Source organism: Phycodurus eques, chromosome 6 (genome assembly GCF_024500275.1).
Source record: "Phycodurus eques isolate BA_2022a chromosome 6, UOR_Pequ_1.1, whole genome shotgun sequence".
In the NCBI taxonomy this organism is placed as follows: Eukaryota; Metazoa; Chordata; class Actinopteri; order Syngnathiformes; family Syngnathidae; genus Phycodurus; species Phycodurus eques.
In genome coordinates this window covers 28,245,418-28,270,845 of record NC_084530.1, presented here as the reverse complement: position 1 = coordinate 28,270,845, position 25,428 = coordinate 28,245,418, and the positions used below count along the sequence as shown (strand labels likewise).

Sequence of the window (25,428 nt, the reverse complement as noted above, 5' to 3'; positions counted from 1 at the left end):
AACTTCCCCCACTGCGAGGGCTGCTGGAATACTTTCACACAATGCAAATACGGCAACACTGGAAGCAAACACCGGCGTGGAGACAAACAGGAGCGCTGCTGATTGAACTGAACTGGTGCAGAAAGGCACAATGGCATTCCTTATGAGTCGGCGTGTACACACGGACCGCTCGAAAGATCCTCAACGGTCCCGCACTTCATGTCGACAGTCATGTGACGTGTTTATGTTGGGCCTTTCAGTCTGCCACGGGGCCTGTTACGAGGCTGTATACACTGGCAACATTGTGTCGACGCTACGTTTCAAAAGGCCACATGCATGCGGCGGCCGGCCATACAAATAGTTCTACAGAAATGATTTTCTATACGGTGAGACCCACCCGTAGTAGGTCTGGGGTCTGGAATATAGAGACCATATATAGAATAAATATAATTATACCCCACCTGCACAGTTTAAACAAACAACTTGTTAAAATGTGTAAAAAGATAAAACATATTCAAACTAAAAAAAGCACAAAAAAATCATTAGAATTGCCTATAGTTTAGATTGCGGCAAAGCACGACTTTTCTCTAAATGAAGCTCCCTGACACATTTCGACATAGTTCCATGGCAGCAAGATCCCAGGAGATGATGGCCAAAGCCCTATTTTTGTCAAAATGAAGGTCCTCAACTCCATTATAGTTCCTAAGCACCAAGAAGCCACAAAATGGCGCAAAAACAGCAAATTGGTCAGTTTTCCAGCAAATAAAGAAATTGCCAAATAAAAAAATGCAGCTTTTACAAAGATAATACTCAGTTATTCATTTGGCAATATATCATATGACTATGTTTATGACAGTGGTTGCAGTTTGCAGTGATGTAGAACACACGTTTGTAACATTCATTGTCCTGCATCGGTGTTGTTACAAGTAGGCTTATTGTGAAATTGTGTGTAAATTCCGAAGGTCGCGTAGCTTAATGAAGTCACCAAAATATCAGTACGATACAGTGCACTTCGACTCAACAATAATCGACATACATTATCAAAAAGTGTCAATCAAAACTGAGCAGAATTTTTGGAAATGCATCTTATCTGTTCTTTTTGTAACCTAGCACTAATATTCACGGCAACCATTTTAGGAGGTATACAGTGATTTTTGGTGAGTGTGAAATTTCAAATCAGTCCAGAAGTGCTAATCAAATTTCCATAATTTATGCTCCAGTCTAAACGGGTCACGTAACACACTTAAGCAGAGAAAATAAGACATTTATACCTTTAGGATTGGCCTTAAAAAAGAACAAAAAATCAAATCAAATAAAGAGCTTTGCTAGCCAGCTCCAGGTTGACTCGTTACTAAGGACTTGTGATCTCCAAGGGACATTGAACAGCCTGATGGGGTGAGAGCAGGTCAAGAGGGTTTGTGTTGGTTGTTAAGGTAAGGCGCAATCCGTTTTTTTTTTTCGCCTTCTCTCTTTTGTCTACATTATTTGCTCTGCATTCAAGTGCTACCTCGAGTGTTGCGTGGCCGTCAGCATACAGCCCGTAAACCATGTCGAGCTTGGTTCAACATCGCCTCACGGGTGTGCTCCTTTCACCTGTTCAGTCTTTCCACCTTGCTGTATCTCTTAGGCTGGGATTACTTTGCAGTCTTTTCACATGTACATAAATGACATTTTATCTGTAATGTTACAACTTTAATCTTGTAAAATAACTTTATTCTCGTAATATTATGACTTTAATTTCATTAAAATGTCCCAAAATTCAGATTAATTCTCATAGATTTCATAAAATGGCAACTTTTTTTCTCATCACACTAAAATTATATTATTTTTGTATGTGACTTTAACCTCGAAAAATGAGTTTTTTTCAATGACAACTTTAATATTGCAATACTACTACTTTCATTTCTTTCAATGTATCCTTTATTCTCATTATGTTACAACAATAACCTCATAAAATATTTTTTTACATTATATTACAATTCTATTCTCAAACAATTCCACTTCTCATGAATTTCAATATATGAATTTAATTTAAATCTGAAAAAAAAACAAAAAAATGACAACTTTATTCTGATAATGACTTACTTCGAGCCATTACTTCAAGCTTTTGAAATGACAACTTTTTTTCCTCATATTTAATTTTCATTTTATCACGTTTTTAATCTTGTAAAAGGACGACTTATTTCTTATCCCTACAACTTTATTCCCGTAATAATACAACTTTATTTTCATGCAATTATTTATTTGTGTCTTACAATACAGCATCTTTTTTTATCAACTTTATCGTCATGGTACGCTAACTTTATTCCTGTAATTTTACAACCTCAGGATAATAGTGTTGTTCTTTTTTTTTTATGATGATTATTAATTGTCATGATTATGTTCTATCTGCCACGTGGCCAACATAAGGACTCGAGTTCTATTGATTGATTTTGATGACGTGATTCACAGCGGTAGGGCCAATTCAATCAGTCTGCTTACATTGCAGGCACATATCCAATATCTAATTTAGCCACATATGATCAAGGCCTGATTGGATACGAGAATATCCGATTCCATGTTGTTTTGCGTTTTTTTTTTTCTGCTTATGACTGCCATGACACATGTCCGACATGGGTCCTTTTAAAGATGCCATGTAAACCCAGCCTTACTTGTTGCAATTAGTCACATACAAGCAGGAAAAGCTTAGTGATGGGTAGATGGCACACATAAATACTCAGGTGGGCGGCACAAACGCCATCAAGTGAGAGCCATCTCTTGGCTAGCTTGAGGCACAGATCCAGGGAAGTTACATTGACCAAGAACGAGCGTGCGGTTGGCATTGTGGCATTTTATCACAGCAGACATGAAGTCGCGTCGCCGTTGTTGGAAAACTCTCCGATCAAGCCACTTTCAGTTCTTACTTCGGTTAAATATTTGGATGGTGTTACCTAATTTGTGGCGGGAGAAGAGCAACCTGCGCCGACTTGCTGTCATATAAAACCCAAATAAAAGCCGGCAAACTGCGGCATATTTACACTGCAAATACGCGTCATTTTTTTATTTATTTATTTTTTTTTTAGTCTGGCTGTCTCCCCGACCGCACTCAGGTGGGGAAACTACAGTAGTACTCGAGCAGCCAGCTCTCTGGAACTTCAAACAACTTTGAGAAATAATAAAGTGCATTTTCACAAGCACGGACTCCTGAGGGCGTTGAGGGGGGAGTCATCATGGGACTGTGTTTTTGAAAAACAAGTCTTAAAAACTCACTTATGTTCCGATGATCACAACCGTGACGCCTGGAGGAGTCTCAGAGAAGAGCGTTAGAAAGCTTCCTGTGTGATCGGGATGCACCACAATGGATACGATCACTCACTTCCTTGTTTGGGAGAGTGATGTCAATCGGGGGGGGGGGGGGGGGGAGCTTGATGCCCGCGGGGGAAACACACGGTCAGTCCTGTGATAGCCGTATGAGATTCCACATGCGCCGATGAGTAATTCCTTCCTCGCTTATCCATCACCATGTGGTTCATGGCCCTGAGTCATCGTCCACGCTATGCCTCGCTCCCCCCTTCCATGTTTCTGTCTGTCCAACTGTCTCGTTCTCCTATCCTCCGTACTCAGAGGATTCTTCCGAAAACCCAAGCTAAGGTCATTCTAGTGGAGGAGACTCAACAGAATAATTCCTAATGACTCATTCGCCGACACTGACAGACCGCCACACCAAACCAAACCACACCCAGGCACGGATCCCAAATGCGCCGCAGCCGGTCCCGTTTCCGTCTGAAACTGAGCCTACACATGGAAATTAGAGCACTTATTCAGCCGTCTATTCTTCCATTTTCTATACCGCTTCTCCTCAGGGTTGGGGATTGACACTGTTACTGAAAAGAACTCTGGTGAAGACCTACACTGAGAAACCACAATGGATTTCTTGTCCACTGCCTCAACCTGGTCAGCACACTTTCAAACTATAGTACTACTTGTTGAAAGAGTACAATTTCATGATTTACACAAATACATTCAATTCATTTGGAACACAATTGAGGTTAGCATGTTGGCATGGCCCTCGACAATTGTTCCAGTTTCTCACGTGGCCCTTTTGGAAAATGAACGGTCCACCCTAATTTACAACCTTCATGGAACCCGAACTGATATGCATGTTTTGGGAATGTGGATTCATGAAGCAACCAGAGGAAAACCCCATGCACGTACCGGGAGAACCTGCAAACTCCTCAGCCGAGATTAGAACCCTGAACCTCAGAGCTGTTGTTTTCTAGTCCACTCGTTCTCATTAAGCGGGCACCGTGTTGATGTATTCCCCAAGGACCACATGGGTAGCCCCCGGGACTGTTCTAGAAATAGCTCCCCGGTGATGGGACATTGTGATTTCCTAGGAACGTTATAGAAGTGATCATTTAAAAGGAGATTTATAGAAATAGTGTTGCATATTGATGTTTATGCTTCCTACTTTGTTCAATTGTTGTGAAGAAATCATGAACATGATGAGCGTCTTCACAAAGATGAATATCATTCATTATTAAGAAGAATACCATTAAAGGTAATTTCAGTACATTTGTTACATCAGAAGCGTGTATGTAACTGGTCACCCAAGTAGTAGCTCTCAGTTTCAAAGGTTGGCGACCCCTGCTCGAGCCTAACCCAGCTGACCCTGGACTGATCGCCAGCCAATCGCAGGGCACACATAGACAGACAACCATTCGCACTCACATTGACACGTACGGACAATTTAGAGTCCCAAACTCCGGATCTTAAACTCAAAAGTGACACAGTTGTTCGCTTTGACTGTCCATCAGTCTCTGTCGTCGTTGGCATTCAACACAACATTTGTCAACTCAAACAGTGTCTGCCGTGCGTTACGTCTTTCCATCTCGCTTGCCATTTTCTGTCTATATACATCTGCTGTGCTGTCTCTGCCAGCGCGCTCATCTGCTGCCTGTCAAGATGTCTCCTTGTTTATGACTCCTAACACTCGCCTCGGCCTCCCTCAATTGCAACCGGCTCGTACCACGCACTCCTTTTCGCTCTACCTGCCTGACACTCTCTGTTTCGGAGACACGGAACAGCAACCGGGCCTGCTCCAAGTCCGCCTTGCGATAAGTGGCGATGAGAACATTGAGATTGTTAGACGGCGAGATGCTTTTCAAGGTGCATGCGCAGCCCCCCGATGGATTTGTTAACATTTCCAAATCGCTAATCGGCGTCAGCAAACAATGTTTGGGAAAGTTAGGAGAGCAAAACGCTCCTCGCGGAACCCTCGCAACAGGTTGTTGACGTATCTCGGCAGTTTTGTTTTTTTGTGGAGCATTGCAAGAGCAATAAGGATTTTTAGGGGCATTATGACTGGGTTAATAAAACACAGCTGCCCCTAAAAGTCCCTCACTTTTCTTGCTGCCTTTTCTCTCCCTCCCTCCCTCCCTAGCGTAACATCTTCTCTGTCTTCTTCCAGACTTTTCACATCAAACTGCGGATTCTGCGGTGCCATTAGCTGCAAAGTGCAACATGGTGACCTCTGTAATTGGCACACACCAAGAAGGATTTGGAGTATTTACCAAATGTGTACATATGCGGCGGGGGTTTATTGGCGTCTCAAGTGATATTTTTTTTTTTTTTTTTTTTTTTTTTTTTTAAAGGACTGGTTGACTGAGTTCATTCCCGGGAAAAGTTAAACAAAGCATTTATCTCCAGGCTCCTCGAAACGCGGACGTGATCCGCTTGTTGTTATGATCCGATGGACGAACGGAGGGAAGCAGGCAGGACCCGAGGGAGAAAACAACCTGGGGAGGGGGGCTCTATTTAAAGTACGTCTACAAGCCTGCATACAAATAGTGTGAGAATCTGAGACAGGGAGCGAAAACGAAGATGCAAGCAGCCAGCGGCGAGGCGGCTCCGATTGTTGAGGGCCAAGGGCGCGCGGTAGCAGCTGACACTGTTTAATATCATATCTTCATGATATTAATTAGCCACCCTGTGGTCCTGTTGCTTATTCAGACCAGGCTCTCATTCCTTTAGCATGCAAGCTGCGCCGCTCTGCTGCAGCTTATAAGGATAACGTTTAGCACCACTAGCGCGCTCATCCGTCGTCAACAATGGAACGGATTTTATTGGAGACTCGTTTCGGCTAAGATTCTTTGAAAGATTGAGCTTTAAAGATTGAAATAAGTCCTTCTTTCTGTCTGGTGACAGTCCAAATCAACTGATCATAAAGGAGGTGGCATGGTGAAAAAAAACAAAAAAACTTTTCTCATGTATCTTTTTATATGGGACTCATTGAAGTGATATAAATTTGAACTGCAATTATTCTAATGTATTAGGAAAGTTTAAATGTTTCATCATTATATATTGATGACATACCACTATAATAAACGTATTTGACATTATTGATATTATTAACATGGATGAATTTAAAAAAATAATAACAACAGTCCAACTTTCTTATTGTTGTAGTTGATTTTTCTATCTCGATTGGTTGGGAGCAGTCACATGGTTCTAGTGCGTTACAGTGAGGCATGTGGTATCCATTTTGGAAACCAAATATGGTCCCCCCCCCCGCCCTAAAGTGTGATGACAGATCGCTTATTCCTTTTGAAAACTATATTAAACCTTTATAGGGCGCTCATTGAAATAAATGTAAGCCCCTAAAATGATTGTAGACTTTTTTTTTTTGCTTTCTGCTCACAGTTTCAAAATGTTTGATTATCATCATATTAATACTATATATGACATACCAGTGTGAGACAAATTCACATTTACTGTGCCCTGTGGTGCTACAACACAGAAAACCAGTAAGTAAGCGCTATTCTTTGTTTTAATATATTAAACCTTTATCATGTCGTCTATGAAAATGTTTCATTACTATCCTCATTGATATGCCAGCGTAAAATGAATTTAAATGTACAGTGTACGCCCGCGCATTCACCTATTTGTGGATTTATTTATTTTTTTCAATTTTGTTTGCAACCCCGAAAACACTTATTGTCAGTTTATTCCTGCTAATTCAAAAATTTGGGTGGTTTAAAAAAACATTTTTAAAAAAGAGAGAAAATCCAGCGCAATTATAAGGGCCGTTAATTATCTGCGTATTTTGGCGATTTGCGGTCCAGCCTGGTCCCTATCCCACACGAATAGCGGGGGTCCACTGTATTACATTTCAAAAATGCCTTTACAGTGAGGCACGTGGCGTCCATTTTGGGAACCAAATGCGGTTCCTTGCCCTATAAAATGCTTTTTGTTTTTTAAATTACACCTTTAAAGACACACATTGAAATATTTGGGATTTTTCTCCATTACTCCCGCGACCCTAACCAGGATAAGCGGTGTTGAAAATGGATGGATGGCTGGATGGATATTGTCCATTACAAGACTTTTGTTTATTCGTTTGTTTCAAAACATTTAATGGCTAACATAATTTAAATACTATTGATATTCAATGATTGATACATATTGATTGGCTGGGGGAAATCATATAGTTCTCCTGCCTTTACATTGAGGCATTTTGCATCCATTTTGGGAACCAAATGTGGTTCATTGCCTGTTAAATTTTCACTTTTACAGTTACCGAATGTTTAATTATCATCATTCTATTAATACCATTCATACACCAGTGTATGATGTATTTATTTCATTATATTTCAACTATTTGATGATCATTATTAGCTTTCCTTATTAGTTGGCTTGGACATATCACATGCTTGTGTGACATCCATTTTTGTAAGTTTAATTTACCATATCTGTTTCCTTGCCCTATAAAAGGATACAAATGGCACAGAGATGACATTTAAACACTGAATTATTCTTTGTGACTACGGTGAGCCCTTTTAATACTCCATGATGTTGGCTTCTTTTTTCAAGAAAATAATATTGAGTACGAGGCTTCAGCGAATGCCTTACCTACGTGTCACTTGCGGCACGGCGATGCCACCGTGACCCTTCTCCCTTCTATATTAATTGCATAAAGCGTCTAGTGTCAGGATGCTAAATTCATTAGGGAAGTATGTACGGCACGCCAGGGTCGGGACAGATATAGAAGCGGGACTCCATAACAACTTCTTCTCCACCTGTTCAATGTAATGGAGCTATGCTAGATTTGGGCTTTATAGGCACACTTTTAACTACTTTTTGTACAGAATAAGAGCATCAAGACTTGGTCAATGTTGTTAAAAGTGAAGCGTGTAAACTAAGATAATGCTGCTAAAGGCACGGAAAGATGGCCACTTTTTTTGATAGCTTACTTGAGAGCCATATTAAAATTTGGGGTAACTTGAACTGTCCACGAACTTTCATCTAAAACATCTCCAACCTCTATCCTGTTTTTTTGTGTTTTTTTTTTTTTTTTTGACTACTGTTGGGCAGTGTTGGGGTGGTCACGTGTCGCTATCAATGTGTTGCATTCACGGTCTCAACATGTTTGGGGGATCAGTAGAAAGTTTTTTTGTTTTTGTTTAATTAACCTCGTTCCCGCTGCCGTGCTGTTATACAGGGTATTGTACTTGATAGAATAATGACATAACTAAATAGAATGTAAAGAAACAGTTGTGAAAACATGATTACGATTTTAATCTTAATCGCAATTAATCTTTGAGTCTCCACTAGGTCCCTATACACAAACCCGCAACTAGATCTTAGTGATAATTGAACCTGCAGTCAACTGATGAGTTTTTCATTTGGGTAAGAACGCCGCATAATATCAATATAGGATTAATATAACATCCTTATCCAATCAAAGGCATGTGCAATATATCCAACTTTTGGGGGGGGTTATCTAGAAAAATGACTAAATAGAAAGAGAAATAATTATATTTGGAGGGAGGCCTACGTGCCTCATTTACAGTATTTCATGTGCACTCGTAGTCTTTTGAAAGTATTCTGTCTGTTCCACCTGCCGAGCTTCCTATGCGTCCTTTCACTTGCTGCTCACGTGAGCCAGAAACTGGGACTTTGTAGGCCAGTTGAACAGATGTAGGACTCACCTTGCCCGCAAAGACCCAGCTTCTAACGCACACACATACATCATCATCATCATCATCATCATTATCATGATCACAGAGGACGATAAGCACTGTCCTGCTTACTCAATCTTACGCGGGATTTGCCTAACGTTTTCAGTTTGGGACTCAAACGTACTAAAATACATCACCACGACATTGACGGGGACTACAAAAATATAGAAATAAAAACATGAGAAAAATCCAAGAAAATGTAGAAAAATGCTTATGAGTAAAAATACCTGACAGCAATTGATTATGACCTTCCCAAAAATGGCCTGCGAGCCATTTTTCGGACCCCGAGCCACAGTTTGGCTGCTCATATTGATACATACCGAGTGAAGGTGATGCTGCCTGGTTGCTCTGTTGGTGGGTTGCTGTCACCTCCATGCAGCAGCATCCACAGTAGCCTCGAGGAGGGAGGGAGGGAGGGAGGGGGCGAGGGGGGGCAGCCACCACTGTTTGGTGGTCTGGCTCTCTGCAGGAAAGTCCAAACTTCCCCCGTGCATCCACAATATCCTTTAAGAAGGGTGGGTGGGCAAATCTTCTTGTGCAACAGCTCGGACAGTCCCCCAGCAGCACCAGCAGCAGCAGCCGCACAACCACCCCTCCTTGCGCATGATCGTCTCCTCAAACACACGCAACAGTGTCCTCAAAAAAGAAAAAAAGAAAAAAAAAAAAGAAAAAGCCCCCACCCAGGGTGGGTGGGTGAACCCCGCTCCCCTCCACCCCACCCCTCAGCCAAAGCGCCGTGTCAGGGTGAGCCAAGCCGGCAGGAGGCAGACGGAGAAAGCCCCTCCTCCTCCTCCTCGCCGTGTGGCGTGAAGACGGTGAGTGAACAGAGGTGATATTCCCAAACAGCTGGAAAAGGAGGAGCTGACGCCACCCCCCTCCCCCCCCCCCCAAAAAAAAAAATTGTTTTAATTAAAGAAAAAGCGAGGAAGTGAGTGTTAACCTGGTTATTATCAACGCGTCTCCGCTGGCTCCTCTGGTAGATCTTGAGTGGGGAGGGTGGTCGGAACACTGTTCCCCCTCAACCAGGAATTGGAGAAATTGTCGTCACATTGTGCTGCTCTCGCCAAGGTGTTCCCTCCACCTCGTTGTGAGTGTTAAGTGAGGCGGTGAAGGTTTCATCCCGGCCGGGTTCATCTCGCCCTCTTCCCCTCCCCCGGACAGCGGCGTAGCGGCGTCGAGCGACCCCAACTGGCCGAGCGGCGTCATTACACGGCCGGCAAACCGGCTGGACAGTGTCGGGGTGGTCACGTGTTGCTGTCAATGAGTTGCATTCACGGTCTCAACATGTTTGTGGGATCAGTAGAAAGTTTTGGGTTTTTTTTTTTAATTAACCTCGTTCGCGCCGCCGTGCTGTTATACAGGGTATTGCCCTTTATAGAAACGTACAGCAATAACATAATTAAATAGAAGGTAAAGAAACATTCGTGAAATCATGATTAAGATTTTAATCTTAATTAATCTTTGAGTCTCCACTAGGTCCCCTATAGTCAAACCCACAACCAAATTTGAAATTCTAACACTAGGCTTCAAATCCTAATTTGAAACCCTAACCCTGCCATGAAATCCTGTTCCGAAATCCTATTCCTGTATTGAAACTTTACTTTGAAACCCTAAACGTTGCTTGACACGACCACATTTGAGCACCCCGCCCCCCCCCCCTTTTTTTTTTTTTTTTGCAAACAAAATAAACAAAATCAGCAAAGGTCTGATTGTAAGCTGTCACTTAATGATTATCATGTTTTGTGGTGTGTGTTGAGAGGGATTTGTCCTCCCTGATTTGCTTAGAAAACAATCGGGAGCGACTATTGTAAATGTTGAACGTGTTCAATATTTACGATACGAAATCCTTCCAATCCTGTGACTGTGACGTAAAACAGAACGATAGCTTGCATTTAATTACTGGACACAAACAGAGGAGCTCCGAACATCTGGTTGTGTTGAATGTTGTATAACGTGTCTCACAAGACATTCACCACATTCTAAAATGACAGCGGGAAGAATTTGCAAGTGGAATATCGCTACCAGACAAGCTAACTTCTTCTATTTCTTCTGCCGTGACTATTTTTTTCCTTTTTTTTTTTGTGGCAGTCTGGATGCCCTGTGGCACCACACTGCCCTTTACAGGTCAGTCTTGGTACTACGAAAGACATCGCCGTTTGCAGTTTGCTTTTTTGGTTATATCGAGTTTTCCCACCTTAGACCGTTACCTAGCCCTGGTGGACTTTCAGTTATTATTAATCAGTTTATTTGAAAGGGGACAATGCAATTTCATAAAACGCATGAAGTACACATGGTTAAAAAAGACAGAATTAGCCAGAAGGCTAGTTTTCATCTGTAGTCCCCTGGCCATGATGTAAAAAAGCAGTAAAATACATCTACAAGACAATATAATACAGGATAGATAATCAAACTATACTACTAAGAGAGAATAAAACCACAATTTTTTTGATCATAACAAAAAAACAACATAACATACTTGTCTTTTAGTGTTGGCAGCTATCGGTGTTAACTAGCCACATTTTCAGTTTTTTTGTGAAGGCCTTGTATGTTGTAAACAGTTTAACCTCCTCAGGTACTGAGTTCCACTCACCAGCGCTCCTCACTGACCAGGGTGACTTACTGAAAGTGCTCCTGCGCAGAGGAATGAGACAGTCACCTCTGACAGAGCCTCGAGTGACACGCTTAGAGCTATTTCTTTGGCTGATGAACTCAGCCAGAGGAGCTGGGGCCAAATCATGCAGTACTTTATAAATCAAATCAGTTGACTATAAAAGTTTTATAGCAGATGTTATATTTTCATTTCCGATACCGCTTATCCTCACTAGGGTCGCGGGTATATATATATATATATATATATATATATATATATATATATATATATATATATATATATATATATATAGTTGATCTATTTCACAATTTGTAAAAATAAAAAATAAAAAATTGCCTTATTTTACCTTGAAGCCTGCTCCCGGAAGTGATTGGCGCGCCTTCAGCTAGCTTGATGCAAGACGTAGCCGCCCCCTGTCACAAGTGTCAACGAGTGAAACAAACAGCCGTCTCGTATTTAAGTGAACTAAATGAACATTATTCGGTCGCTCTGTAACCGTTTGGACGGATGCTCTTTAACATATCGACCACCGCGTTTATATTTGTCGCGAGTTGGTAAGTTTGACCTTTTTTATTTCTCTCTCTCTCTCTCTCTCTCTCTCTCTCTCTCTCTCTCTCTCTCTCTCTCTCTCTCACACACACACACACACACACACACACACATTAAAACCACATGAATGTCAGCCAATTCTTGTTCGTTGCCGTTAGTTGGGGTGGACTTCACTTTTAGAACGACCCGATTAAGTTCTACTGTCAGAATGATGAGACATGACAAAGTTCGTATGGAAACTAAGTTTTTTTGATGGTTCATTATTTCACCATAAAAAAAACCTCATAGACTACGCATTGACTACTTACAGTATTTGCTTGGGTGTCAACATTTTATTTAAATGTTTCTTTTTTTTACATTTCTTTATTTTATTTTTTAATATAGTTTGATCATCTTTTTGTAATGTTACTGTTTTTTTTTTACATTTTTAAATATAGTATTGTTTAATGATTTATCTTCATTTAAATTTTACATTTATTTATGTTTTTGATTAATTTTTAGAAATTTTCATATTATTTTTTTCGAATCATTGAATTTTTTTATCTTTTGTAATGTTTTTGTATTATTTCTTTTGATTATTTTTATTTTCTATATTGTTTTAAATTCTATCACCATTTTCTGTATTTTATAAAACAAAAATTATTATTCATTTTATTTTAGTTTTTGTGATATGTTAGTTGTTTACCTTTTACTTTTTATATTATTCTTATTATTTTGATCAGATTTTATACTGTACTATAATATTGATTATATTTTCTTTTCTAGGGTTAGGGATCTTTTATATATATATTTTTATTTTTTTTGGATAACCTTTTCATAGTATTTTGCATTTTTACATTGCTTGATTATCGTAGCCAATCGCAGGGCATATATAGACAAACAAATGTGTGTGTTCTATTTTTGTGTGTTTTGTTTACATACCTTTATGCACTTGTGTCCTGCCTATGCATATATATATATATATATTTAAAACATTTATGCAATTGCATGCCACAATGTCAACAATACACTCCAACCCAGTATGCCGCGCATGACTCGATTGTTCATTGCGGCAGATTTTTTTGGTGAAAGGTCATTGTTTTATTTTGGTCACAATCCTATTTTCCGCTTGTCAAAATTGTATAATTTTCTTCAACATTGATGCAATCCCTCCTCTCCCCCATAGGTTCAATGACTTTTATGATTGATACATACACATTCAGTATCATAAACAAATGCACGATCCCCAGTCGCAGAAATTGTGGTCATCTACAATCTATCACACCCTGCTTTTGTGGTAACCTAAGTAGAACTAAATATGTAGCATGTCTGTATGGTGTAACGTTATTTACCATACCCACTCAATGTTGTCCCGTGTCCGTCATCACAGTGGCGAAGGCCCAGTGAGCGGTGAATGCGTCCGGCGCCCGGCTGCAGGCTGCCCCCTCGATGGTCTCTCCCACCATGAAGGCGATGGTGGACGCCGTGTGGGCGGTGTGGAGCATCGGGGCCTCCGTCTATGACTACATCCACACCAGTGCCATGGAGGATCGGATACACGCCCTGGAGAAGGTCACCACCGTCCACCAGTGTGCCATCGGGCTGCTGTCGGCGGCCATCTTGGTGCTCTTCACCTACGTCTTCCTCAAGAAGCTTTGAGAGTGAAGCAGACTGAGGGATTCTAACAGAGTTGTAAGGTGAAATAATATTAATAATCTCGTTTTTGGGAACAAACTGGCTGCAGGGTCCATTGAACATTTATTGGATGTATGATGTCACTCTGACATCCTACTTTTAGTCATTTTTATTATGGACACCTAACTTGCTATTTAAATTCAATTAAAATGAACCCTTAGGGCAGGGGTGTCAAACTGATTTTTGTCAAATCGTAATCAAGACTTCCCTCGGCGGGCCGCTACGACTGAACCCATATAAATGAAAGATTACCACATATATTCTAATTACATACAGTATACACAACACATTGATGAATAACCAGTTTTGAAATCAGAAGCCTACAAAAACATGTTTTTCAACTATTACATTTCTTTTCAACGTAGGATTGGAAAAAATGCTTGCAAATATCTCAGTGGTATTACACCAGAACACAATGAGCAATTTTGATTTGCTTTCGCGGGCCGCATAAAATGATGTGAGGGGCCGGATCTGGCTCCGGGGCCACCAGTTTGATACCTGTACCTTGGGGGATCTTAAGCAGTAAACAAAATGTTCAGTGGTGCCTTGAGATACAAGTGACTCGACCTTGGTGTTTTTCGAGATACAAGCCATCATTTGAGTGTTTTTATTTATTTTTATTTTTTTTTGCTTTGACTTGCAAGACTTGATTTATCAAAAAAGAAGCTTGAGTTGAGAGTTGAAGTTTACTGTCAAACTGAACATAAAACAAAGAGAATTACACCTTTGTTAAACAATGCAAAATTACATTGACATGCATCGTCAGTTTTAGAAGCAATGTGTATTTGAACACAAACGCTACAGATAATATAACAATATGCAGGCATATATTTTTTATCCTCTACAAAGAATGACTACCATTAGAGTATCTGATTGAGTAGCAGTTTTCTCCGTTTGTGTCTGCATGACTGTATTATAATGCCTGTCGGTGGCCAAGGCAGGCACCCCAAAAGAAGCAACACAGTGAACTGGATTGCAGCATTAAATCATGATGCACAAACTGCTTCATTCTTTACATTCTATTGAATCATGTTAGTACTCTCTTTAAAGTACTATGTGCCATTTCTCTTTATTAAAAAGCAAACCATTTTGGGGGAGGCGGGCCTGGAATGGCCTACAGTGGACCCCCGTGGATTCGCAGTTTGGCACCTGTGGATTCACTTAGCCGCAGATGTTTTTCTTTTTTTGGTTAACATTTTTCTTTTTAGAGGTGGAACCAACTCCAGAAACACTGGTGGTTTATCCCCAATTATTCAAGAACGTATTCAGTAAATAAATTCCATCCATTTTCTGTACCGCTTATTCTCACGAGGGTCGCGGGCGTGCTGGAGCCTATCCCCAGCTATCTTTGGGCGAGAGGCGGGGTACACCCTGAACTGGTCGCCAGCCAATCACAGTGTAAATAAATACATTAATGAATAATTTAATGCAATTATAACAGGTTTCAATTATCCGCCAATTTTTGCTATTCGCGTTCCGGCCCGGTCCCTATCCGCCACAAATAGCGGGGGTCCACTGTAATGGCATTTACATTAATTTCAATTTGGGAAAGATGATTTTGAGTTGTGACAGTATTGAGTAACAAGTGTGGTCGTGGGAAGAATTAAACTCATATCTCAAGGCACCACTGTATGATTTCTGCAAAGAAATATCGCGTGAGTCGCAAATAACATGTACACACAGGCCACAACACTAGGTACACTTGCAAAACTTTACAAAGATAATGCTCAGTAAGGCTTGACACGGTCAGAGGGGTATTTGTGTATTATGTTTCTTATTGTAGTTTTACTTTGTGGTGGCGTACAACTGCACTTTCCATTATTCTCATTGAGCGAAATGAGACAGAATGTACATTTTTAGACACAATAAACATGTCAAATGAATACTGTACCTCTGACAATGTCGATTAAAATGAACATTCTGTTTTGTTAAGGAAAGCATTTTAGCAAATCCCGCTTATTGTGCTGGAGTACCTAATGTCAAGGTAATTGCATCATTTTAAAAGGGATCATTATTGAAATACATTGTTGCTATTTTATCTGCCTGAAGGAATGTTACCTCTTAGCTTCTGAAGATGACGTGTCGATGACGGAAGTCAAGGTATGGAAATGTATTTTTTATCAGTCTACTGATGGGGGAAGAAACCACTATATCACTAAATTCATCCTCCTTGTGTTCAATTTAATAATTACAATGTACCTAAAATGCTTAGTTAACTTTATACTCAAGATGCTGTATGAGGCAATAAAGTGTCCTTAACACTGTCCATGTTTTTTTTCACTGCGAAGACTTGGATTATTATTGTTTAGCATGTATTTTAATAGATTGTTCGTGGTAATTCATTAAATCAGGGCTTGGGATCATTTTTCACTGTCAAGACTCTGGAGCCATTTCAGTTTTCAGTGGGGGTCATATTAAATTTCATATTCAATTTATTTTTACCATTATATATTCGGAACACTTAGGGTTTCAAATGGTTTTTTTTTTAATATAATTTCTCTCAGGTTCTATTTGCTTTTACCATCGTATGACAGTCTGGATCAGACATTCTCAGATCATATAGGCTCTCCCACACGATTCTGTAATATAACTGCTTTACAATGTTCATTTCTGGATCGAATTATGTTAAATTAGAAGTGGCTTTAAAATGATGTGTTAGTATGATAGCTACTTGGATTGACTTCACAGAATTTAAATTTGATATTTTTATTTGAACAGGATCAAAGTATGCCTTTTTAATGACAAATTCCACCGGCATCGTTTTCCAACGTCACTCGATATTGAAAGTGTAAATGCATCTGGAAACATTTAGCCCCGCTTTTCAGAAGATTTCTCTTGACAACTCTGGAAGACATCTGGAACGTGGACATCAGACTTAGCAAAACAGGGTCAAACGATCCATGCGTCCAAGGGAAGGCTGTGAAAACCAGCCAACGTGTTCATGTGCTCCCTCAGGCTGACCAACTCCTGCTGATTGAACATGCCTCAACCTGCACTGCTTCAAATTGGACTCACAGGTGTCCAGTCTGCAGGAGAGTGTATTTGGAGGTAAACCTCTCCACACTTTCGCCCTCCAGAAACTTCATGGCTCTCCAGTGGATCTTGCCGCAGTTCTCTGGCTGGCCGAGCGGCCCCATCTCCTCTTGGATGTAATCTAGCCACAGATCTTGCGAAACACAGATGTCAAGTGTGAAAAAGAAAACTCCGCTCAACTCTCATGAGTTTTTCGAGACACCGGCTGTTGTTCGGCTGGGTTTTCGGCAGCGAATTTCACAACAAGCGGTAATTTTGCAGATTGGGAACAATTCTTCCGTCCGAAAAAGATGTCAAAGGCTTGCTTCAAGCTGTTTATTTGGCACACCCAATTGAAATGCACTTAAAAACTAAACATAAACAAAGAGAATCACAAGTTGTGTGTTAACTAGCTTAACGCTAACTCACAATTCAAAACTCCGACTGTCGTGGTGCGAATAAACCTTCAGTCATATTTCACCACAAGTGGTAGCAACACATGTGGACGGCGCATACAACTCTTACACGCACATATTATTCTTATATTCGATTCATATTATTTTATTGCAGTCTTCTGTTTCCTTCTACATGGAGTACGCCCATTATGTAATATACTGCCCCCTAACCAGAATGAGCAGCACAATGCCTATCGAATTATCATGATGCACGTGATGTATGCAACTGTTGCGGGGGAAATTAACGTCACACCTCTGCCCCTCTCACGTGACCAAACCCGGAAGCATACGCAGGGAGTCTGCAAACCTGTGGCTAGCAGACTCCCTGTGTATGTTGCGATTGTTGACATGATAGTTTGAACAACATATTAGTAAGTTCTTTAAATAACCTTCATACTAAATCATGGCATATTGCAAATAACAGTTTAGACTCATAATACTGTCCATCTTTTTGACGAGAACTCATCTCACCTTCATCAGAGGAGCCAAACTCTTGCAGGACCCTCTCATAGTAGTCCCTCAGATTGTTCATCTTTGGACTCTCCTGCATGAACAACACTACATTAACTCAAATCGAGTGAGACTTAAAATTCAGCTCATAGATTCTCAAAGTGTGATAAGTGTACTAACTAGAGTTACGTGAGCCCCCTCTGGTGGTATGTGAAGAATCACTGAATTAAATGTTCTAATTGCATAATGTCACAGTGACTTAAACTGTTGTTGTTGTTTTTTTAAATCTAGTACATTTGTTACGTACAATTCAGTTGCTTTTAACCTTTAAGTACAATAAATGAATAATAATTTCTTTCCTCTATATTTAACTGTTTATGTTCAACCTATGCATGTTACAGTGGCTTAAAATAATACTAAATGTAATACTTATGTAGGAATAAAACCACCTCGTTTTTAAATGAGCATTCACGTCCTCTACACTGGTGTATTTTAATGTTGGTCATGATGGTGGTACTTAACTATTTACTCAGGTGGAGTAAAAAGTTTGAGAACCACTGATCTAAACGATTACTTTCACAAGTGTGTTTCGCTTTTTGTGTTTTCGGTGATGACAAAAATCTGAAATGAACCTTATCGCGACGTAGTAAAACATGAGTGATGCAATTTTTTTAAATACCAAAAGGCCACCAAAAACACTGGGTGAGAGTATGACTCTGCAAACACCCTCCTGTTCCCTCTACATTGCGTTCCATTCGGGCCTCTTCAAAGGGTGAGTAGTTTTACTTTATTTTAGTTTCATACTACAGCAATTTTTAAAGTTATTTTTTACACTTTTATGATAGTTATAAACGTTATTTAAAACATTGCCAGTAAAGGTTTTATGATGCTGACAGTTTAACCTTGGAATAAATTGTTTTACATTATTTCCTTTTGAAATGAAAACAGCTTGAGAGGAATCTAACAAGCTGGACTTTGTAGTTTTCTCTGTATTTTAAAAGATCACTTTTCTAACTTACGACAGAGTATTTGATGCACTCACTTGTTCTTTCTCTATCTGTATCACTTTGGTGAAGAAAGGTTTGGATAGAGGTCGGTTCTCCTGTAAACTAAAACAAACACACATTATTTCCCCCCTTATAGTCTTTAATTTACATGATTGAAAAGATCTCTTTACTTACCTTGTGAAAGTCTTTCTCGCTTTCTTGTAGCCTCCAGTGGCGTATGACCAATCAACGTAGCGCTCTTTCATCTCCATGGCAACCGCCGCCACCGCAGACAGCAGACCTCTCTGGGAACAAGGAGGGAGAACAAAGTGTCCGGCGAAAGTATTATCATCATTGTGTGGATACTAATGGCTGTTCAGTGTGGACTGCCATGTCTGGTGGATTTAATTTGAACCTTGAAAATGGCTTCAGTCTCCTCTGGGTTCTGGTTGGCTATGCTCCACTGGACCAGCAGCCGCCAAATTGGTAAGCTCTCCTGGTGGCCCAAGAGGACACAGTTCAGGAAGAACCATCGTAATAATCATGCAGACACATTTATGATCATTTCATTTTCATTTTATATAGTGCCTGTTTTATGTTCAGGGTCAAAAGGAAGCTGGAGTCTATCCCAGGTGACCTACGGTCACTACTAGTAAGCTACACCCAGATGCATAAAAATCAGCTCTGTGAACCACGAAAGTAGCAATTACGATCAAATCGACTCAGTGTGGATTATAAACCATTGTTGAAGACTTGTAATGCGCATTTGAAAAATGCAGGCTCATCAATACAGCAGTGGAGCCACTTCAAGATGCCTTGGGGGCTTAACGTCCACATAAGTTGCCGAAAGTGTAGTAATCCTCCTCACGCCGCTACTGCTCACGCCAAGTCTTATGAAACCCCAGACACAACAATAACAAACTCCTCTCTTGGCTTTATGAAAATGTCCATGAGTGTCAAATTTAAATTTAGGTTATAATCATTTAATATTCATTTTTTAAGGGTCTTTTATGTTGCCTACTGCTTTCCTGAGGACTGGAGGAATCGATAGTGGAGGTTAATAGGATGGAATGGAGGCTAATTGGAGACACCTCTATCAGAGTTGCTGGTGTGTGCGTACCTTGGGATGGATGTGCGTGAGCGCATCCTGGAACAGCCGCCCGACGTCGTCCTTCCCCAACTGAACCAGCGTCTGCAAGGCCGTGCTCCACGCCGACACCGATTGGCTGTAGCGCCGTGTGGCTGCAATTGCGACGCCTGCCGCGCCCTCTGCATCTCCTGACGAGAGCATGATCTGCAGCTGCCGGAGAACATTGTGTGAAGTGGGACAGAGAAGGGAATCCCAACGTGAGGATACTCTAACACAATTGTACTTGTCTTACCCAGTTCTTGTAATAATCCTCTTTCAGCAGTGATGAGTCGTGGGCGCGCTGCAGAACTCCCAGCAGCCTCTCTCGTCTCTGTGACATGCAACAAGCATTATAATATTTTTTTTATTTCGCTTATCCCGCTCAGGGTTACAGGGAGCTGGAGCACCATGAGTTGCTCCTTGATTACCTTGTCCTTCAACTCTTGGACGTTTGTCTTCCTTTTCACCCTCTCCAGACAAAAGGCAACGTAGGAGGTCCACATGGGTTCTGCAAGAGGTAAGACAACATCACAAAAGACGCATTAAACAGTCAAATCAAACCACCTCAAAAACGAATTCCTGTGTTTCCTCAAAAAATGGAATAGGAAACCTCAAACAGATGAGTCTTTACCCTACTCAGGAAAATATAGTAGCATTCATTGACTTCACTTTGCTCGAATATCACTGTGTTGTGGTAGACGTCCTTACCACGATACAAGCCACCTGCATAGCAGACATGGCATCTGTAAAGCTGAAGTTTAAGGTGGACTTTCAACATTAAAGGCGGGGGAGTTCATGGGGAGGTTTTAGTTTATTTACTTCAGGGACACACACAACAGAGTTGTACACAGAAAGACGATTTTAAAAAAGATAGGGACAGATCTACCTTTCAGTTCATTTGAATTGTTTAACATAAAATGACAAAACAAGATATGAATGTTTATCTGGCCTTTAGAGACTTTCTACAGCATATTAGTGGTGTGTGTGAATTTTTGTCTATTCATCCATCCATCCATTTTCTGAGCCGCTTCTCCTCACTAGGGTCGCGGGAGTGCTGGAGCCTATCTTAAAGAAAATTTGTGAAGCCAGAGGACACACAATCTTTGTTTCTTGTTCATCCCAAAGGTGTTTGATGGGCTTTAAGTCAAGTTCTTCCACAACAAACTCATCCAAGCAAGCCTTTATGGACATTGCTTTGTGTTCTGGGAACTAACTAAGAACTTCCCTAAACTGTTCCCACAAAATTAGACAATTATCCCAAATGTCTTGACAAGATTAGAGTAGAACCTCTAATTGCTCAATCAATTAGTTCATGATTAACAATGCGGTTTGTGTACGTGAGGACTCTTACCAGTGTTGATGTTCTCAAGTCCTTGCTCGTAAACCTGACAGCATTGCACTTCTCTTCGGTCAACCTCCGAAGCGCGGCCCTTGGCGGTCCGGAGCTCCTCTCCCGCTCCCGGAGCCTCCAGCTCCCTCTTGGCCAAGAAGTCCCACGTCACGCTGTCGTCCAGAAATTTGGTTTGCAGGCTGCAAGACAAGGGGACAGGAAAGTCCAGGTGAGCTTCACCTTGGATGTTTGGGACAGACTGGGTTTAATCGTGACTCACTCCTGCAGGATGACCTCTTGGAAGTCTTTGGTGAAGTCAAAAATGGATGCGATGTTCAGGAGTGAGATGACAAACTCTGCCTCTGTGGGAGAAAAGGATATAATGGTTACTTAATACCGATAATATATTAATGTGAGAGCTTAAAATATAAACCCTGCCCACCTTTGTTTTTGTCTGTGGCATCATTGTACACAACCATCGCCAGTTTTCCACTCAGGATCTCTGCAGAAAACTCATATTCACCCTATTCACCAATACAAACAATGGGACTGTTTTTATTTACTTCATCATCCGTCTTATACAGTGCACCTGACAAGTTTTCACTTTTTCTTCCCTGTTACAATAAAGTCTTATTGCAAAGTAGATTTTTTTTCTTTACAAATTTGAAAACATTTTCTTTAATATACTATCTATCGGAAGTTGTGTGTAGAATTTTGTGGAAAAAATGTATTTACAGTTGGCCCTCGCTATATCGCAGTTCAATTTTTGTGGCTTCATTGCATCATTCATTCATTGTGTTTTTTTGTTGTTTTTTTTAATTCCACTTAAACTACCGCTCAAAAATTTGAGAACACCCCACTTTTTCCGGCCTTATTTTTCAATTGAAATTCATGCAGTTCAATTTCTCATTTTACTCTAAAATGAAAGCACAGAAACAGAACAAACTACTCAAGTTACAAGCAAAATCATGGAATCAATCTTCAAACAAAAAATGTATTCTAAACCTTTGACTCATTAAAGTCGCCATCTTGGGTAGATATAACAGCCGAACACACTTGTAGCGTCATCTCTAAAACGTAAATCAAACATTCTTCAGAAAGTTCTTCCCAACTCTGCTCTGGAAGTTCCCATAACTGTGTGGCACTTGTCGGTTGTGTTGCTAGCACTCTTTTGTCCAGTTTAGAAGTAAACCCTTAACCCACGCCGTTTGCACCTATGTCAGACAAGTGAACTACTACACCAGCTGTGATTATTTTCAAATGTACGTTTTAAATAACATTACTGACATTATTTTATCAATATTATTTAGAATTTATAACATTTTTAAAATGACATTATAAAGGCTGCGGTCCGGCCCGCAGGACCCAGATGAAAAGATCCACCTTTGTTCCCCAGGCTGTTCTCCTCCTGAACTCTGGCCTTGCCAACAAGGATGACACACTATTTATTCTGAGAATAGTCAGTGCAATAATGTAAAAATACATCATGTACAATTTCCCTGATGTAAATTATGTTGTGAACTTTGTTTAAATAACTGTGCCGCTCTCACCTACCTTAAATGCCACACGGGGCTAAAAAACATTTTCTGAATCTGAATGAATTTCCTAAAGTGTATCTTTCAGGATTGTGACCCACTCACTATGTCAATCTGAGCTTGTTCCAGCTCTGCCTTCTGCTTCCTCAGCTTCTCACAGTGCAACAGCTCCATCCGGAGGTACTGCAACACATTATGTAATTAGCTCAGATGCTTCTTGGGACGTCAAAACGTGTGAAAATGCCATGTATATTCTTGCTCCGTACCTCCTGGTAGACCTTTTTGTTGCCTGGGTGGAATCGTAGCGCCCTGAGGAACAAATGTCGGGCACTTTCTGAGGAATTCCTCTCTTCCAGTTCGCTCTTGGCTGCCATGATCCACAGTGCTAGAGGCAAAAAGCAGATCACAGGCCAAAATAGCGTCAACATGTTTTGCTCATACCCCAAAAATGCTGATTAAAAGGGATGAAGCCAAAGGGTACCTGGTTTATCGGGGTGGATGGCCAGCATGGCGGAGAACACCTTGCTGAGCTGCCCTCGCGTGGACTGACGAAAGATACGAAGATCGCTTATTTACACCTACGTGATTTAAATTAATTGACAATAATCCATTTGTACGTACCCATTTCTTACAGAAGGCGACGTGCGAAAGCCAAAGCTGCACGTCATCCTGCAAGGGAAAGGTGTTTGTTATGCATTCACTTATTTATTTTTAGTCTATTACACACTGCTATTACAATTATAAGAGTTGCATTTTATCATAATAATCTTGTAACATTACAACTATTTTCTTTTAAAAATAGAACTATTCATGTAATACTAAAAATATTTTTTAAATAAGACTTAATTGTCATCAGTGTCAGAAAAATGACGATTTCAAAATTAGACCTTCATTCTGCAAAAAATTAAATCTTGTAATATAACACTTTTCTTGTAAAGGTGTAACTATAGTATTCATTATTTTAGTAAATGTTTAACAGCATTTAAGTAACAGTATGACTAAAGTGGCATGAGTGGTGTAATATTAGTTGTACAAATATAAAGATTTTAATTGTACAACTTTGTTTCTTAAGATTTAATTCTTGGAACATTTTGACTTAATTCTAGTAAAAATGAAACTTTCAGCTCTTAAAATTACCTTTTCCACAACAAACAAACTTTAACCTTTAAATGACATAAAAAGTTATAATAGAAACATCACCATTCTCGCAACATTACGAAAAAACTCATTTAAATGATGACTATATTCTTATAAAAATACAACTTTAATCTTGTAAAACCAAAATGCGTTTTCTTGTTCACCAATGAACTAAATACAACTATACTCATAATATTACATTTTGTTTCTGCTTAGACATTTTTCCCCTTCTAAAAATAAGACTTCTGAAAATATTGACTTGTTCTTGTAATATTACAGTAATTGTAAAATTACGTTTTTATTCTCATACAAATATGACTTTTTCCTTTATCCATGAGATTTCTTTATTTTTTGTCAATATCTGACTTGCCAAAGGAATCATCAGTGCAACGTAGTCAGATAATATTGCCTTGGTGGTCCAACATGGCTTTTAATATTTGATTAGTGCCAGGATGCACTTCATGAAAATACCTTCCACTTGTTTGTGGCCCTTCTGAAGACACTGTTGATTCTGTGTATGATGGGAAACTCAATGTCTTCCTTCTTGAACTGGTAGCGTATGTGCTGCGAAGCAAACATGGAGATGAGAAGCAGTTTGACAACAGCACGGATGTAGGCCTATATATTGTGATGCTAATCATAATGTCATAATTAGATAATGCGTCCACCAACCGCTCTCCTCTTCTTGACCAACTCCAGGACGTTGATTTCATACTGCAATTTAACATAGTCCATAAATGAAACTTTTCAACATCAGTGACATTAATGTGAGTGAATTTGAGGTAAGATCCCTCAACCTGTATGTATCCTATAAAGTCATCTTTATTGACGATCAGCCTGTGAAGTTTGTATTCCAGTGATGTCACCCTCTTGATGATGGCTCTGCAAAACACAAAGTTGTGCTCAACTTATTCATGATGATAAGTAACCCACCACCTCCACATTGAAAACCATTCATAACTCGTGAACATTGTCCTAAGTGTTTTTATTTTTTTTTATTTTATTTTTTTTATTTACTTGACTTCTTTCTTGGTGAAGAGTCCGACTCTTTCCAGTTGCTCCAACTCCGGAATTCTGTCCTCGATCCGCTGCTGAACGACCTCCGCCATGTTGGCCCCTCAAAAGCGTCAGATTCACCGGTCTTTTGATTTAAATTAATGAACTAATGTAAGGTTTGTTAATGTACTATCATAAAATTAAGTTCGTACCACGAGACAGCTAGTGTTAGCAACGAACCACTTCGGTCACACATGTCCGGAAGTTGTGATGCAATATACTTCCGGATGCCTCATCAAATAGCTCCGACAGGAAAATACGTACATACATATATAGTACCGAATAAATTATAATAAAAATAATGGTTATATTCATATTTATAGACGTCTTTATATAAACCAGTAGTACTGTAACTTTGTTTTATACCAGGTACCATCTTAACAACTGTTAGCTCCCCAAGTACCACCATAATAGCCAACATCAAAATACAGTAACGTTGTAGGCCTACATGTTCATTAAGAACAAGGCAGAGGTATTATTCCTATTATTTGGAGGGTTCTGCTGGCCACAAGGTGACACTCTGTGT

General features: G+C 40.0%; 1 protein-coding gene and 1 long non-coding RNA gene across 2 annotated transcripts; one reads left to right on the top strand and one right to left on the bottom strand.

The window, feature by feature from the left end:
* Positions 1-11,994: 11,994 nt before the first annotated feature.
* On the top strand, positions 11,995-16,076 carry LOC133404131 (uncharacterized). Its single transcript, XR_009768786.1, has 2 exons — positions 11,995-12,143; positions 13,508-16,076. It is a non-coding gene; the product is annotated as an uncharacterized LOC133404131 (long non-coding RNA).
* Positions 16,077-16,502: 426 nt separating this feature from the next.
* Positions 16,503-25,099, bottom strand: utp6 (UTP6 small subunit processome component). Its single transcript, XM_061680627.1, has 19 exons — positions 24,864-25,099; positions 24,644-24,728; positions 24,519-24,560; positions 24,318-24,410; positions 23,331-23,378; positions 23,191-23,254; positions 22,976-23,094; positions 22,815-22,892; positions 21,617-21,698; positions 21,455-21,536; positions 21,196-21,374; positions 20,273-20,352; positions 20,098-20,175; positions 19,836-20,015; positions 19,131-19,211; positions 18,911-19,020; positions 18,772-18,838; positions 17,751-17,823; positions 16,503-16,978 (listed from the first exon to the last, which is right to left on the bottom strand). Exons 1-19 carry the CDS (start codon positions 24,953-24,955, stop codon positions 16,824-16,826), a joined length of 1,788 nt encoding a protein of 595 aa, XP_061536611.1. The 5' UTR covers positions 24,956-25,099; the 3' UTR covers positions 16,503-16,823.
* Positions 25,100-25,428: the final 329 nt, after the last annotated feature.